General features: G+C 39.7%; 1 protein-coding gene across 1 annotated transcript; it reads left to right on the plus strand.

Annotated features, from left to right (window-relative positions):
- The first annotated feature begins 956 nt into the window (after positions 1–956).
- On the plus strand, positions 957–15,912 carry LATS1 (large tumor suppressor kinase 1). The gene is made up of 7 exons (XM_009081818.1): positions 957–1,307; positions 4,505–4,655; positions 6,421–7,946; positions 12,291–12,873; positions 13,855–14,037; positions 14,275–14,381; positions 15,385–15,912. Exons 1-7 carry the CDS (start codon positions 957–959, stop codon positions 15,898–15,900), a joined length of 3,417 nt encoding a protein of 1,138 aa, XP_009080066.1. The 3' UTR covers positions 15,901–15,912.
- The last annotated feature ends 117 nt before the right edge of the window (positions 15,913–16,029 follow it).

Raw genomic sequence — 16,029 nt, forward strand, 5'->3', positions numbered from 1 at the left:
ATGCTCTCAGTGAATTTGTTGCTTGAGTTATTAAGGAATGTTACTGTAGAAAAATTAAATTTTCTGTTTTTCCCCCTGCCTTCTCATCTTCCTTATGTAAAATACATTTAAAAATTACTTAACTACTGACAAAGACTGGTTCAAGGAGACTTGAGCTGGGAGATTGACAGCTTGAGAAAACTGAACCCATAAACAGACTCAAGTGGTAGATGGTACAAGAAGTAACAAAGCTGCATGTGGTGAGCTAGGCCAGTGTTTACTTTTTACATATGTGACTTCAGAAGGATGGATAAAGTCATTATAATTATGTGCTCTTAGTGGTGTACTTCGTACTTCTCACTTCCATCTGTTTGTGGAGCTTGATGTCAGAATGGTTGAACAGCAAGGGTGTTTGGATATCCTGGATAAATGAGTTGGCACTTTCAGCTGTAAAGGCCTTGATGGGAAGAACGTGGGTGACAAATGGAGACTGGAACCAGCAGACAGGGAAGGCACAGAAGCAGTGATGGGGTGGCACACACAGGAGTTAATATCTGTTCTTGAAAGCTTTGTCCACCACACAGAGGAATTCTTCTTTACTTTGTCCACATCCTTTGCAATTCAGGACTGTTAAGACTTCAGGTGCCTGAGGAATTTGTTGTTAACAGACTGTTAGAAGCCCAACACAGTTTGTAATTTGGGTTGAGTAAAGACTGCCTGGAGAATTTGCTTAGCATGCTTTTAGTATCTGTAAGGGCAGTGCTGCATCGTGATTTTTTTACTGCAGTATGTATAATGGGATTTGTTTTGTTTTGTTAACAGGATAGCAGTTTTGGGTCGTGACAAGCTCCAGCACTACAGGACCCAAGGCCTCACAGTGAAGACCCACTGCTTTCACAAGTTTTGACACCAGCCAGTCTTCCTTGAGTTCTGGTGTGTGCAAGTCCTTGGTGGAGGGTGCATACATACATGTTTTCATGAAGAGAAGTGAGAAGCCAGAAGGTTATAGACAAATGAGGCCTAAAACTTTTCCTGCCAGTAACTATACTGGCAGCAGCCAGCAGATGCTACAGGAAATACGAGAGAGCCTCAGGAATTTACCTAAACCCTCAGATGCTGCTAAAGCTGATCACAGCATGGGCAAAATGTTATCTGAAGATCCTAGACAAGGCCGAAATCCCCCGAAATTTGTAACATATCATAAAGTTTTACAGGAGATAAGAAACTCACTTCTGCCTTTTGCAAATGAGGCAACCTCAGCTGTCAAAGGAACTTCAGAAGTTAATCGGCAAATGCTGCAAGACTTACAGGCTGCTGGCTTTGATGAGGTAAAGTGTTTTATGTTGAAGACTTGGTGTTCTGCTAACTATAAACTAACAGTGCATGTTGGAGCAGGTGTTGGCCATGGAATGTTTGAACAACATGATAAGCAAGATAGCCAGAATCTGGTATGTTTCTGGTTAGGGCAAGAAACTGGTAACAGTGTGGGGTGAATAAGAGCAATAGAGAAATTTAGAGAGGCTTGGATATTTTTATTTTGATTTTTAACACATCTTGTGCAGATTGTTCTCATGTGGTAGGTTGTTTTAATTTTTTGTATAATTTTAGGCAGAGAGAACTGGACTCTCTAGAACATGGATTTTGCCTCTGATACTCAGTGTTGTTTTGGATTGTGCTCGTTTAAAACGTTGATAAAATGTGGCCATTCTAAATTGAATGGCAATAACAAACATTTTGGAAATTAATCTGAAGTGTGGCTGCCAGGAAGGAAAAATGAAGGAAATTACAGCTCCTGTGTTTTTACTGGGGCTTGCACATCAAAGTAAATCACACTTGTTTTCACGCGTTCTTTGTAAACCTGGGTACAAAAACACGTTTTAAAAAAGCTAGCAAACCACTCATCTTTCCAAAGGAAAAAGGCACAGCACGAGAACAGGGATTGCCTTTACAGGAGTGCACTGCTTGCAGTAGTGACCAGCTCGTGAGTTCTGCTGACTGCAATGCTTTGCTGTTTACAGAGAGATCTACCTCTCCCAGGAGTGAACTTCTCCAAAACTATGGATTGGCTTTTCCTCAGCAGTGTCCCAGTGTCATGTGCTGATAATGGTTTTTCATGTTCCTTTCACTTGCTCAAATACGTCGTCCAGACTGTTTCAGGAAGAATGGAAGGATGTTATAGTGATAAATAGTTTTTGTAATAATTTGCTCCTGCTCTGCAGTTTGTTGCTGAGGTTGGGGTGTTTTTTTGTTGCTGTTGTGTGGGGTTTGGGGAGGAGGTTTGTTTGTTTTAAAGTAGATTAGTTCTCAGATCCATTTTTACAGATTGAACCTGCAGTCGTTTTTGCAAGCTGAGGAGTGGTATATGGCTGAATAAAAAAACTAGAAAGGTATCTCAAGTTGGTATTTTTGTTGGATCCTTTGTATCTTGAAGCCTTTTGCTCCTACCCTTTGTTCTTGGATGCAACTGAGAATTCCCATGACACTTGTGATTGTATGGAGCTTTTTTCAGGCAGAGTGCCAGTGTAAGCCATTTCTGCCATGTGTCAACCTACAGTTGTGTTGCCACAATAGCCCATATGGCACTGGTCCATGTATGCCACTAGCAACACATACAGCTGAAGTAGGAAAGTGTTTTTCTTGGTGGGGAAACTTCAAATTGTATTCAATTTATTTTTTTTAACCTTTTTTAAAAATATATTGAATGTCATAAATGTTCTGGTTATTTCCCCCTGCCCCTCAGCTAGTGGATGGTGTTCAGGGTTAAAGTGGAACAGATAGCTATCAATCAGTATTAGGTGAGTGTATATTAATAGTCATATACGTGTATAATAATTAGAGTAGAATGTCATTCATTCTGTTTGGATTTTTTTAAAAAACTTCCTAAATAGCTCACAGGAAATGTCTTTTGCTTATTATAATTTGAATTCAGTCCTCACATGTTCTGTGTAAGGTGATACTCTTTAAGACATTGAATACTTTGTCTTATAAGATGGTCAGGTTTTTTGTTCTTTAGCTAGAGGGGATAGAGATCCTTTGATTCTTACTCAGAGCCTTCAGTTAGTGGAGAGGGAACTAAATTCTGTCTCTTAAAATATTACTGGTTTTGTACCTTGAGATCCTGTGTGTCTCTATGCCTTGGAGATGTGAACTTACAGATTTAGATTTCTATATTGTAGAATTGCTTGACTGAAAGGACAGTAAATTTGGTTTTGAAGTCGATTAGGAAAACATTAAGGTCAATAGGTAGAAATGAATGATGTGTCCTATCACATGTGTGTTCTTGTGTTTGGAATGTATTCAATTAGGAAATTAAATACTTTGGGCAACTTAACTTTCTGTTTGCACCATGATCAAATAGCATATTGGTGCTGAAAATGTACTTTTTGCCACAGACGGCCTTGCCTAGAATAGCAGAAATGTTGCAGATGTGTCTCATGGAGGAGCTGTGAGATCAAAAGTCATATCTGCTTCTTCCAACAATGTCAGTGGGTCAGTAAACATGATGACAACCTTATTGTATAGTTTTTTAATTTTAAAAAACATTTTTAAGGTTCTGTTTTGTTCACTGAATGTAATTACTGTTTCTGAGGGTTCTATGTGATTTTGTATGCTTGAGTGTTAAAACTGTACACAGACATGATGGAAGTATCAGTGTGGGTTTGAATTCAGGATTGGTACTGACCTCCTGAGCCCTCTTTGATGTCCCATTGGTTTGAGTAGGAGGGGAATGGTGGTGTATGTATGTAGGTAACAGCTTCAAACATCCCATGAACTGAAATGATTGCTTTGATACGGCAAAATATGGCCGTAACAAAGAGATAGTGTGCTTAGCTGTAGGGAATTGTATTGTGGATTTGTCTCAGAATTGTTGGGTCAGCTGCACAAACCCCATTCATTATAAGTGGGAGAGCACCATCTCTGGAATTCTGTGTCTGTTGCTTGACCTTACCTCATTCAAGTCAGTGAAAAAAACACAGGTCCTTAATACATTTTCTGTTGACTGAGCTGGGATCGGCCATCAGATCAAAACTTATGTTTGGATCTCTAGCAACCCAGAGCCGAAATGTACCACAAAAATAACAGAGTTTCTGCCAATAATGTTACCTTCATCAGGAATAATTTTTGAGTGAAAGAAGTTCCCAATTTCACATTAGGTATCTTTTCCTAGAATAACTTACGTTGGAAGGGAGCTCTGGTCATGGTATAACTAGCTGTTACCTGGGTAGTGCACGTCAGCAATTAATGGTTGTATAGGCAATCTGTTCATACGAATAGCAAGGTGACATGGTTTACATCATACTGCAGTTCTTCAACAAGTTGACTTTCCTTCTTAACATCCAGACTGTTGTACTACTTTGGAGGATCTGTTGTGCAGAAAACCTTTTGAAATTAGTTTTAAAACAATTGAGAGAAATCAGATTTGTACTTTGGAAAATTACTGCACGATATTGGGCTAAAGAACCATGATTTTTGGCATTTTGATGATTTTCTTGTAAATAATTTTTTTATATAATTTTCTCTTTAGGATATGGTTGTACAAGCTCTCAGACAAACTAACAACCGTAGTATAGAAGCTGCCATCGAATTTATAAGTAAGATGAGCTACCAGGATCCTCGTCGGGAGCAGATGGTGGCGGCAGCAGCAAGACCTGTAAACGCAGGTATGAAACCACCAGGTAGGTGTATCCATGGTCACTCAGTAACTCACGGAGAGGATTCTTACAGGTGAAAAATAGAACAGTCAATTCTGCCTTCATGTGCTCACAGTGGCACAGATATGCTGATACAGAGTTTTTTTGCTTTGAAAAATAGCATGTAAAGCATGTAACGTGATTCTCCTGAAAGAAGGGTCCATTAGACACTTGGTTTTATAACTGCATGGTTTTATTATTGTATGTAAACATTCTATACAAGGAATGGCATTGGAATCTCACTGTAGTAGTTGATGTATCTGTATTTTGTTCTCACTCTCAGGTGCCATTTAGAAATCAGTGGTGAGCACTAATTTCTCATTTTAATTTTTTGGCTCCACACAATTTCCAACACAACAGCACTATGTATAGATATTTTGTGTATATTTGTGTGTGTGTTTATATATCATATGGCTACAGTATTTGTATTTTAGGATATTCTGTTTCAAGTTACTTGTCTGCTTAATTTTCTGTTTAGTTCCAGATTTTAAGACAGTTTTTAAGACAGGCTTTGAAGGCAGAGTGTTTTGATAGATGCTGGAGGACAGACTGTAACTTTAGTAGCAGAGTCAGAATTTTGCCACTTACTGTTACTGCTTTCTTAACAGATGCAAGCACATTTTTAGTACATCTTGGTGGCTTCTTTTTGGTAGCACACACCTAAACAAAGAGTAACTTTCAAAAGCAGCAGAAATAGTGAACTTTAATCTGATTAAAGTTGAGGGCTGAGCTGTTAGCACTGGAGTTACATTTTAAATTAACTGTATAGGTATGAAGACAAATTCCTAGTTAACAGTAGCAAAGAACAGTGTTACTTTCATGCAGTCTGTTAAGCAGGATGAGTTGGTGTTTGTATGAAGCTGCTGGCTAAATGCCACTATTTAGACATAATTTTCATTGCTACTTGCAAAGATTTTTGCTGAAGATAGATGACTTTCAGGAGTTCCAGTACTGCATATGTTTACCTGTATCTCAGCATTAATGCTGTAAAAGGCACAGTATGACTGTGGCACCTTAGTGACTTGCACATTATTTTGTTTATATGGCGTAAAATAACATCTCTGAAGTAAATAAATAGTAGCGTTTTACTCTAAGTTTTGCTTTCATACAGTTTTAATTCTTGTCTCTCTACAGCACTTCTACTCATAAAGACAATTTTTTAAAACTAAAGCTTTTTAATACAACTTTGCACACGAGGAAAATAAGTGTAGAGCCACTGTGCAGACAATGGTGTGAGCGAGCTGCTTGATTTCACCACTTTCAGTTAAATTTCAGTTTAAGCACACTAAGTGTTTTAGAGTGTTAAGCTGGAAGGGATAGCAACATAGCTAAACATCCTTTTCTCTGCTGTTACTTTTATTGCATTTGTACTGAACATTCTTCCGAGAGTTGTTTGTGTGTGTGATTAAAAAGACATTGTGTGCCTAATAGCTTTGCATGTTAACATTTTTTCAATAAAAACTTGAATGCATTTTTACTGAAGCAAAATGCATTTTCAGAAAAGTGATTTCTAAAAGCTGTGATGTTACGGTTTCAATGCATTTTTTTTGCTCTTGTATGTGTACTGAGCATATACCGTACCATGCTGTGTATTGCTAGATAGAGATCCATTTTTCACGTGAAGTACAGTGGATTATATTATGCCTGTCCTCTTTCTGTAGCAATTTCTGCAGAAGAACACGAAATTCAGAGAGCAAATAGAAATGATTTCTAACAATATAAATGCTGTGTTTTCTCCTTGTGAAAGCAGGGGCTGTCCAGCAATCAGTTAACCGCAAGCAGAGCTGGAAGGGCTCCAAGGAGTCCCTGGTTCCTCAGCGCCATGGTCCTTCCCTGGGGGATGGTGTCATTTACCGCTCAGAAAGTCCCAGCGCTCAGCCTGACGTGGGAAGGCCTTTGTCTGGATCTGGCATTGCAGCGTTTGCGCAGGCTCATCCTGGCAATGGACAAAGAGTGAATCCCCCACCTCTACCACAGATAAGGAGTGTCACTCCTCCTCCTCCACCTCCTCGAGGGCAGACACCCCCTCCAAGGGGAACTACTCCTCCACCTCCTTCCTGGGAACCCAGCTCTCAAACAAAGAGATACTCGGGAAACATGGAGTACGTGATCTCCCGTATTTCTCCAGTGCCACCAGGAGCGTGGCAGGATGGTTATCCACCTCCACCTATGAATCCTCCGCCGATGAATTCATCCACACAGGGTCAGAGAGGCATGAGTGCTGTCCCTATGGGCAGGCAACCAATAATCATGCAGAGTTCTGCCAACAGCAAATTTAGTTTTCCCTCAGGAAGAGCTGGAATGCAAAACGGCAATTGTCAGGCAGAATTCATAGTTCACCAGAATGTGGTGTCTGGGAATTCAGTGAGTCGCCAGCCACCCCCATACCCCATGAATCCAACTAACAGGCAGAGTCCCACCGCACTACAGATGCAGGCAGGAGGATCTGCTCCTCCTTCAGCATACACCAATGGGAATCTTCCTCAGGCAATGATGGTGCCAAATAGAAATAGTCACAACATGGAACTGTACAGTACAACTGTAGCTGGAATACCTGCATCCTGGTCCCAGCCTTCCCCTGTGCAGCCGCAGTCGTCACCTGGCAATGGGCACGACATGCCCACATGGCAACCCAACCTTCCTGTAAGGTCAAATTCTTTCAACAACCATCATGGCAATAGGCAGAGTCACACTGGCAGCTCTCAGCCTTCAGCTACCACGGTGACAGCTATAACACCTGCTCCCATTCAGCAACCAGTGAAAAGTATGCGTGTGCTAAAACCAGAGCTGCAGACTGCCTTGGCACCCACTCACCCTTCCTGGATGCCACAGCCTGTGCAAACTGTTCAGACCATTCCCTTCTCCGAGAGCCCATCTACAAATATGACAGTTATGCCTCCTGTTGCAGAGGCTCCAAACTACCAGGGTCCCCCACCACCTTACCCAAAACACTTATTACATCAGAATCCTTCTGTCAATCTGTATGAGGCAGGACCCAAGCTCAACAAGGAGGAACCACCTCTTTTATCCAGAGAGGATGAGAATGAAAAGAGTTACGATTGTGTTGATTCAACAGATAAAGAAAAGAAACAGATTACAACATCACCTGTTCCTGTTAGAAAAAACAAGAAAGATGAAGAAAGAAGAGAGTCTCGCATTCAAAGTTATTCCCCTCAAGCCTTTAAATTCTTCATGGAGCAGCATGTGGAGAATATACTCAAGTCACACCAGCAGCGTTTGCATCGGAAGAAACAACTGGAGAATGAAATGATGCGGGTAAACTCTTCCTTCTTTCTGAATCTGTGAACTAAAACTGCTCTGTATTAGCCTTAAGAGATATGTCTTAATTGTAGAATACTTAAGTAGTGCAGATAAATAGAACATTGTGGTATATTGTGGTACTGAAGTCTATTTTTAATTTTTGTGTTCAAGATACAGCAAGTTTTCATTGTTTTGTTTACATACTTCATTGTCTTCTTAGCAATTAATTTTTTAAAGTAACTGTTTTGCATGTCTAAATGTGATTCATCTGGCCTATGTACAGTAAGGCAGCACAAGCAGAATCATGGTTGCATGAACTGAGATTTAACTATGTGCCTCATAGCTTTTGGTTAATAGGTTCTATTTAATCCTGATTTTTGAATTATATACAATATTTTAATGATTTTTAGAAAAGATTTTTTTTTAAATAAGCACTGCCCATACAAGCAAAGCAGGGACAAGTGGTAGACCAGGTTAGTGCATTTATATAGTCACCCAAACTAATTTTTTCAATGTTCTGTAGTTTGCTTCCAGTAGCAATATTTTTTTTAAGTTCAAATAAAAAGTTAGTTTTTGCTTTAGAGTGGAAGAGACGTGGTATCTTTTGCCTAATTATTTTATAGTCCAGACTGTATCTGTTTAAACAAGATGCAATTGAATGGGATATTAAAAAAACAGGCATCAACAAAACACATGTAAAATCAACTTTTTTGTGCCTGCATGAAGTCAGCAGCCTGTTTCTGGGATTTCAGTGTACTATTAAACCAAATCAGAAGGGTAGAAACGACCAGATGTATACATGTGTCATTTCAAAAGAGAAAATGATAAGTAGTGAAACTAAGATTTGCAGAAAGGTAGAATTGAGATGTATAACATACGTATTTTTTAACAACTGTAGTTGAAAGTTTGACATAAGTATGATGTACCTTTTAATTTATTCTATGAAAATGTGTTTGGCTTATGACACTTTCCTGACATGCTGGTTTTTAAATCTGTGTTTTCTTACTCTTTGAAAATTCTTACTGTAAGCTGTAGTCTTTTGTAAGTGTTTGCTTAATCACAAATATGTAAATGTTAGCAAGATTTCATCCTGGAATTCTTATTGGATCTTTATTCTTAGTCTTCTCTCTTTCCTTTTTCACTTCCACTAACAGCTGATTTAAACTGTTAAGGTGTGGGAAGCTTTCCTGAACTCTGTAGCCTCCATCCCTGTGTAGACAAGTAAGATTCTGAAGCAACAGTATTTGTTAAGAATAGCATGATCCCTTTTTAGGGAGCTTTGCATGCAATCCTGCATCAAAATCAAGCATGAATTTCTTTTGTCTATTTTTGAGTACTTAAATGTAAGATTATAATTAATGCTGATTTGCCAACTTCACTTTCCCTTCTTACTGTGTTGTGTTCTGTAGTAGCTCGAGAATAAGTATTACTTACATGAAAGCACAGATAACTTCTCTTGATGTTTCTCTTGCGCGTCTAAAGCACCAGAAAGTTAACAAAGATTACACGAGTATCGAATCCCTTCTTTTCTCGCCTTTGATGGTAATTTCTAAAGGAAAAAAAGCCAGGATGCATCCCTACAGAAATACCTACCTTCACAGGATCCTCTGTTTTTAGCATAGGTGGCATATTTCTATGCCTTCAGGTTTCCCAGGAAATAAAGCAGAGTAGTCTCAGAAATATTTAGTTTTGATGCATGAATTTGGCCAAGAATTATGTTAGCTGTCTTTGCTGCAATAAGAAACTTAAGTCATGATTTAAGGCACAGCAGGATGAGAAGGGAGCAAAATGTGAGCAGATTGTGTGATGTAGAGGAATTCAGGAAGCTCTTGTGTCTGGCATTGTCTAAAAATAATTGGAGATGTTTGTGCAGCTTACAGAGTTGGTTTGTTTCTGGGAACTGGGATAGTTCTAAATACAGCAATGCAGAGAGCCATCAGTTTGTAATTAACATTTGGTTTAGTGAATGGCGTAGGAAAAAGTGAAGGTGGGTTGGGGAAAAGATTGCAGTAGTTGTAGAAGAACAACACAGTAAAACTGGTTAGGATGCAGCAGTTGGAGAGCAGGTAGAAAGCAAAGCTAGAAGGGTTTTGGAGACTCTTGTTTGTATGTCTTGCAGTGACTGATTAATGTGAATTTCATTCCTCCTAGGGTTTTGTTGCTATCTAGGTTATATTCTGTGCTAGTTCTGTAACTGATCACTTGGGTTCAGTGTGTGTCAAGTGGGTCTGTGCTGAGGCAGACTTCAGGGTTCAGATAGGCATTTTCAAAAATTCCTTCTGTGCAGGAGTGTGCCTTAAGCGTGTTCATTCATGGAAAACTTCAGATGTTTCTGACCTGGAAGGCACTGCCCAGGTATTCCTGCAGTCTTGTGCTGAGAAAGACAATTTTTTGATTCAGAAGAGGGAGTTGAATCTATTTCCCACACCCAGTCTTGAAATTAGTGCTACCCAGTCCTAACTGCTGCCTGTCTGATGTCAACAAAAACTGTTGTCTCCAACGTGAGACATCCTCTCACATTTAAATCTTACTGAATTCATATTCCTTGTGAAGTTTGTTTGGGTAGACAAGCATTTTGTATGCATTTTATTAATTGCTTCCCCTTTGGATCCATTTCTGTTACAATGCCTGTAAGAATTTTTCTGTGTTCTAACAGTATTTTCTTTAGTAGGTGACATATAGTAACTTGTGAAAACATTTAAGAGATATAGAATGAAATCTAACTGATCTTTTCTCTCACTTTTTTTCTCAGTCCCATCTACTGTATTTTGTTTCAAGTTATGTTGCAAGTTATGCAAAGCAGAAGTCATCTATTAACATACAGTTTATACAGGCCTAGACTAGTTATCTAATACTAATGATAGTACTGTTATGCAGACAGTACCTTCAAGCATGTAAAGCATTAAGGACATGGAAGCAGCGAGATCTGGTATCAAAAATCAAGTAAGATGTGACAATAAGATAGTCAGACCTTTTAGAATAGTGCTGGAGTACAGTTGTGATATTTGCAGGGTTTTAATTTGGCCATGTTCAATTTTATGATCAGAATGTCCATGAAAAAATAAGGGAATGTACTGCAGGTTGAACTTGGAAATCATTGTTGTGGGATGGTGATTTCAAGTCAGGTAGGCAGATAAAATAATTTAGATGGTATGAGAAAGGGAGTATATATTACTTTGAAAATTCTGTCAGAAAACAAAAGAATGAACATAAGGCTGTGTGGGGGCAGTCACAGGGAAAAGAATACTAAAAAAATGGAGACAGGTTCTACTCACATTAAAACCAAAAAGAAGGGATGTTCTGATTCCAGGCCCTGAAATTTGCCAAGAAAAATGGCACTGAAATTGAGTGGCACTTCAAAGGAATTGAAATCAGCAGAAACACAGCAGGAGGAACTCAGGTTGGAGTGCAATGACAGTGCTCAATGTGGTTCTTGTAGATAAGGGTTTCCAGCTGTAGGTGATGAGTTGTGTATGGCCTGCGAGAGTTTGAGCTGTCAGAATGCTGGTGGTGTTGGGCAGGACACCAGGGATGTTCAGTGAAGATAGGGATATGTACACAGATGGGAGCCAAGAAAAGATATGTGAGGAGGAGTGAGCCACTTCAGAGAAAGTGCTCTGCTCAGCTAGTTGGAATGTGGAGTGGAGAGCGGTAGTGAGAGTATGACTGAAGGTCCTGCTAGAAAGGGGTGGGATCTGTGATAAGGGGGAGGATCAGGTCTAGGCTTTTGGCAGAGACACAGGCTTGGTGTGGGCGGACAGTAGGCACCAGTGCCATGTGGATCTGGTTTGTGTAGCTACACAAGGAAGTGTGAGAGTGAGAGAATTGCATACTCCCTCCTGCAATTGAAATTCCATGGCATGGTCAGGAAGTTTAGTGACTTCTGCTTTAGCTTGTCTGGAGAGGGGCAGCCTTTCCCATGGCAGCTCCTTAGTTAGTCCTCAGCAGCTTGCAGTTCCTAGACATGTCTTGGTGTCCTTTAGCTCTTCAGAGAGAATCAGGGAGGCAGTTGCTGCATAGTGTTACTCAGATAATATTTTTGCACTGGTTTTTATCAGCAGTTTGAAAATTACCCTTTCTTTCCTCAAGAAGGTACTCCTTTCTCAAGAACCTTCTGGTTCATGGCACCTCGTGCATTTTGCTGTTGAAAACGATCACATTTTGGTTTTCTATCACTGCTGTGTGTTTTCATAGAATCCTAATGTGTAAATTAAAACAAAACAAACCCCCTCCAAGTATTATTTCCTGTGCTGTATAGAAGTATTTGGTTTGCTTTGCCTAAGCCTTGTAATTATGAGAAAATCACCAAGAATTAAGAGTACTGTTCACACTTCAGATTTAATTCTCTTTGCTGCACAGGTTGGATTGTCACCAGAAGCCCGAGATCAAATGAGGAAAATGTTGTGCCAGAAAGAATCTAATTACATTCGGCTAAGAAGAGCTAAAATGGACAAGTCGATGTTTGTAAAAATTAAAACCCTGGGAGTTGGTGCATTTGGAGAAGTTTGCCTAGCAAGAAAAGTGGATACGAATGCTTTATATGCAACAAAAACTCTGAGGAAAAAAGACGTCTTGCTTAGAAATCAAGTTGCTCATGTTAAAGCTGAGCGGGATATCCTCGCTGAAGCTGATAATGAGTGGGTGGTTCGGCTGTACTATTCATTCCAAGATAAGGACAATTTGTACTTTGTAATGGACTACATTCCAGGAGGTGATATGATGAGTCTTCTAATTAGAATGGGTGTCTTTCCAGAAAATCTGGCACGGTTCTACACAGCAGAACTGACCTGCGCAGTCGAGAGTGTTCATAAAATGGGCTTCATCCACAGAGATATTAAACCTGATAATATCTTGATAGACCGCGATGGTCACATCAAACTGACTGACTTTGGGCTCTGTACAGGTTTTCGGTGGACTCATGATTCAAAGTACTACCAGAGTGGTAAGAGAAATAGAAATATTCTTTGCAAGGAATAGATGACTGTGCTGTTTCCTTTCTGAATAGAAACACACTAACAATATGTCTGCATGCTCAAGTTATAGAAAGCAGAATTTAGTGTGGGAGAGTTCCAGCGTGAGCACTGATTCCTTAAGGGAGAAGGAATGAGCTGTGGTGCTCTGAGATCGTCCCGTTACTGGCTGCGGAAATTCAGAGAGAGAAAATCAGAGGTAGAGAGATGAATACATAGACAACAGCCCTAACTCTGTTATGAAGATAATTGTTTTAAATGTAATTGTTCTTGAAAACCTCACTCCCATGTTCTGAGTGTCTCATGTACTCAATTCAGTGTAAACTGTTGGTTTCTGGGGAGGTTTAAGTTGGCTTTTAAAAATCCTACTTGATTATTTAAAACAGCAGCTAAAGAAATAGAGCAAAAAAAGTCACAGTTCTGAGAGTGGTAAAGCACAGATTTTGTGATAGCCTATTTTTAATTTTTGAAGGTATGTTTTTATTTTCTGAAACAATTTAAAAATTACTTTTTGCTAGTCTTTATCAAAATATTATATGTCCTAGGCCAGACTGTTACACAGTCTCTGGAGAGAAGAGATTTAAAATCTGGATTTTTTTTTTTTTATGCTTTAAATATTGGGTATTTTCTGTTTATATAAGAGCAAGAACAATATACACCATGTACCCCCATTGGGTTATGTTAAGAAAAAATGGCAAAATAGCAAACTCAACGTTTTCTCATAGTTATGTCAAAAATTAGCTTAAAAACCCAGTGTTTTCAGAAGTTGGTTATTTTATATAATAAACAAAAAGTCAACATCTTGATGTTGGTGACCATTTTAACTCTCAGATTGAGCACTGAAACTGAAACAGATTCTGTCTTGTAAGAAGGAATGTTAATGGATAAATGAATCTCAGAGAAGAGCTAAAGTAATCATCCTCACTTTTGGCATCTGTCTCGCTCAATGATAGGTGATCATGCACGTCAGGACAGCATGGATTTCAGCAGTGAGTGGGGAGACCCAGCAAACTGCAGATGTGGAGATCGGCTGAAGCCGCTGGAGCGCAGGGCAGCCCGTCAGCATCAGCGCTGCCTGGCCCACTCCCTCGTGGGCACACCCAACTACATTGCACCAGAAGTATTGTTGCGAACAGGTAATGCATTTTTGTACTGTAATCTCACTGCAAAATAGCTGAGACTCAAGTTTCTTGCTTCACCTTTCTTATATTGCTGCTTTTCCCAAGTATATAATATTTTAACAAAAAAAAAGTTAGTATGGAAATCTCAAGTAAGTATTGAATAGAATTACCTTGTGAACTGTTTTTATTCTTAGAAATTCAGGATTAAAATTACTCTAAGACTTTGACTACCTTATTTCAACTTCATTTCAGGTTACACACAGTTATGTGACTGGTGGAGTGTTGGAGTAATTCTCTTTGAGATGCTAGTGGGACAGCCTCCGTTCCTGGCGCAAACACCCCTGGAAACACAGATGAAGGTAACTTTAAAAATCTGATATTAGCAGTCTGGAAAAGCAGCCTTGAAATTTGCATAGTCTTCCTAATGGAAGCAAAGGTGGTGTTTGAGTGCTGTCTCTCCAAGCCTGTTTATAACTAGGAACGTTTTCAACTTTGCGCTACTGTGGAGGTGCACTTAATTTGTAAAGGGACTTCAGTGATCACGTTCCTGTCTTTTTTTCTGTCTTTTGCAGTAGACATGCCGACTAAAAATCACGTCAGATCTCAGCCGTTCCCTTTTCACTTTCTGTATCTGTTCCAGTTATTATTTCCACTTTCTTTTCTTCTATTCTCCTCTTCCAGTATCTGGGATGTTCTTTTCCCACCACTTGGCTTCCATGTCTGCTTACCTGCAGAGGATTTCCTTTGGTGGTGTATCTGCAGGTGCTTAGCATGGAAAGGTGGAGGAGCAGCAGATGACTGTGCCTGCTTGGGGTTACTGCCAACTTAGAGCCATTGGTCCTTCCCTCCCTGAGCCCCAACTGCTTCAGGGAAAGCACCAGGGCAGTCTTCTACAGGTGTCATTTTTGCACAGTTGCATTCAGCTTGCAAGACACTAGTTGACTCAAATGTAGTGTGGTATTGATTTTTTCTTTTTTGTTAAACTTTGTTAATCTTTACAATGCCTCTTATGACTGAATGCTCATTCGCCTCACCACCTTTTTATGAATGTAAGCCTAATCTCAGGTTCCAGGTGCTGGATTTTATGGTGTCTCTGTTGGTTTAGAGCAGGGGCATTCTGTGCCAGACTCTAGATTTGGCATGTGAGTAGACTTTGCCTGGATTTTGCCAGATTTCCAGATGAAGTATTCCTTATGCTTGTGAGAGAGCAGCTTCACATTTTTCCCCTCTGGTGTGAAAACCCTTAGGCACACTAAATGATTGCTTGGTCCCTGTTTGTTTGTTCTGTTTTGCTGTTCTAATGTGGTTTTTTTTTCCTTTTTATGAAATTACAAACAAATAGCACCTCTTTTTGCTTTTCAGGTTATCAACTGGCAAACTGCACTTCATATTCCACCTCAAGCTAAATTGACTCCAGAGGCCTCTGACCTTATTATTAAACTCTGCCGAGGGCCAGAAGATCGTCTGGGCAAGAATGGTGCCGATGAAATAAAAGCTCATCCGTTTTTTAAAACGATTGATTTTTCCAGCGATCTCCGCCGACAGTCTGCTTTCTACATCCCCAAGATCGCTCATCCCACGGACACATCAAACTTCGATCCAGTTGATCCAGATAAATTGTGGAGTGATGATGACAAGGAAGGGAACAGAAATGATACCCTTAACGGGTGGTACAAAAACGGGAAACATCCCGAACATGCTTTTTACGAGTTCACCTTCCGAAGGTTTTTTGATGACAATGGTTACCCATACAACAATCCAAAGCCCATTGAGTATGAGTATGGTAGTTCCCAACACTCAGAACAGCAGTCAGATGAGGATGACGATGATGAACAGGCAGGCAGAGGAGTTCAGAGTCGTGACCTGGTTTATGTTTAGTAGAGGAATAAAGATCAAAACCGAAATAATCAGTTTATCAGCTATAGTTTTTGAAAGGTCTCTTCTTTCAAGAGAGTTGGAAGAAGATTGCTAGGGTAAATACATGCACGCTTTTTTTACACTAAAAAA

Source organism: Acanthisitta chloris, unplaced genomic scaffold, assembly GCF_000695815.1.
Source record: "Acanthisitta chloris isolate BGI_N310 unplaced genomic scaffold, ASM69581v1 scaffold42709, whole genome shotgun sequence".
NCBI lineage: Eukaryota > Metazoa > Chordata > Aves > Passeriformes > Acanthisittidae > Acanthisitta > Acanthisitta chloris.

Excerpts from the sequence above, each read along its gene's own strand:
- LATS1 (XM_009081818.1), top strand. The coding sequence starts at position 957 with ATGAAGAGAAGTGAGAAGCCAGAAGGTTATAGACAAATGAGGCCTAAA. Across the intron at positions 12,874-13,854 it reads TTCAAAGTACTACCAGAGTG|GTGATCATGCACGTCAGGAC; the intron begins GTAAGAGAAATA and ends GCTCAATGATAG. Across the intron at positions 14,038-14,274 it reads AGAAGTATTGTTGCGAACAG|GTTACACACAGTTATGTGAC; the intron begins GTAATGCATTTT and ends ACTTCATTTCAG.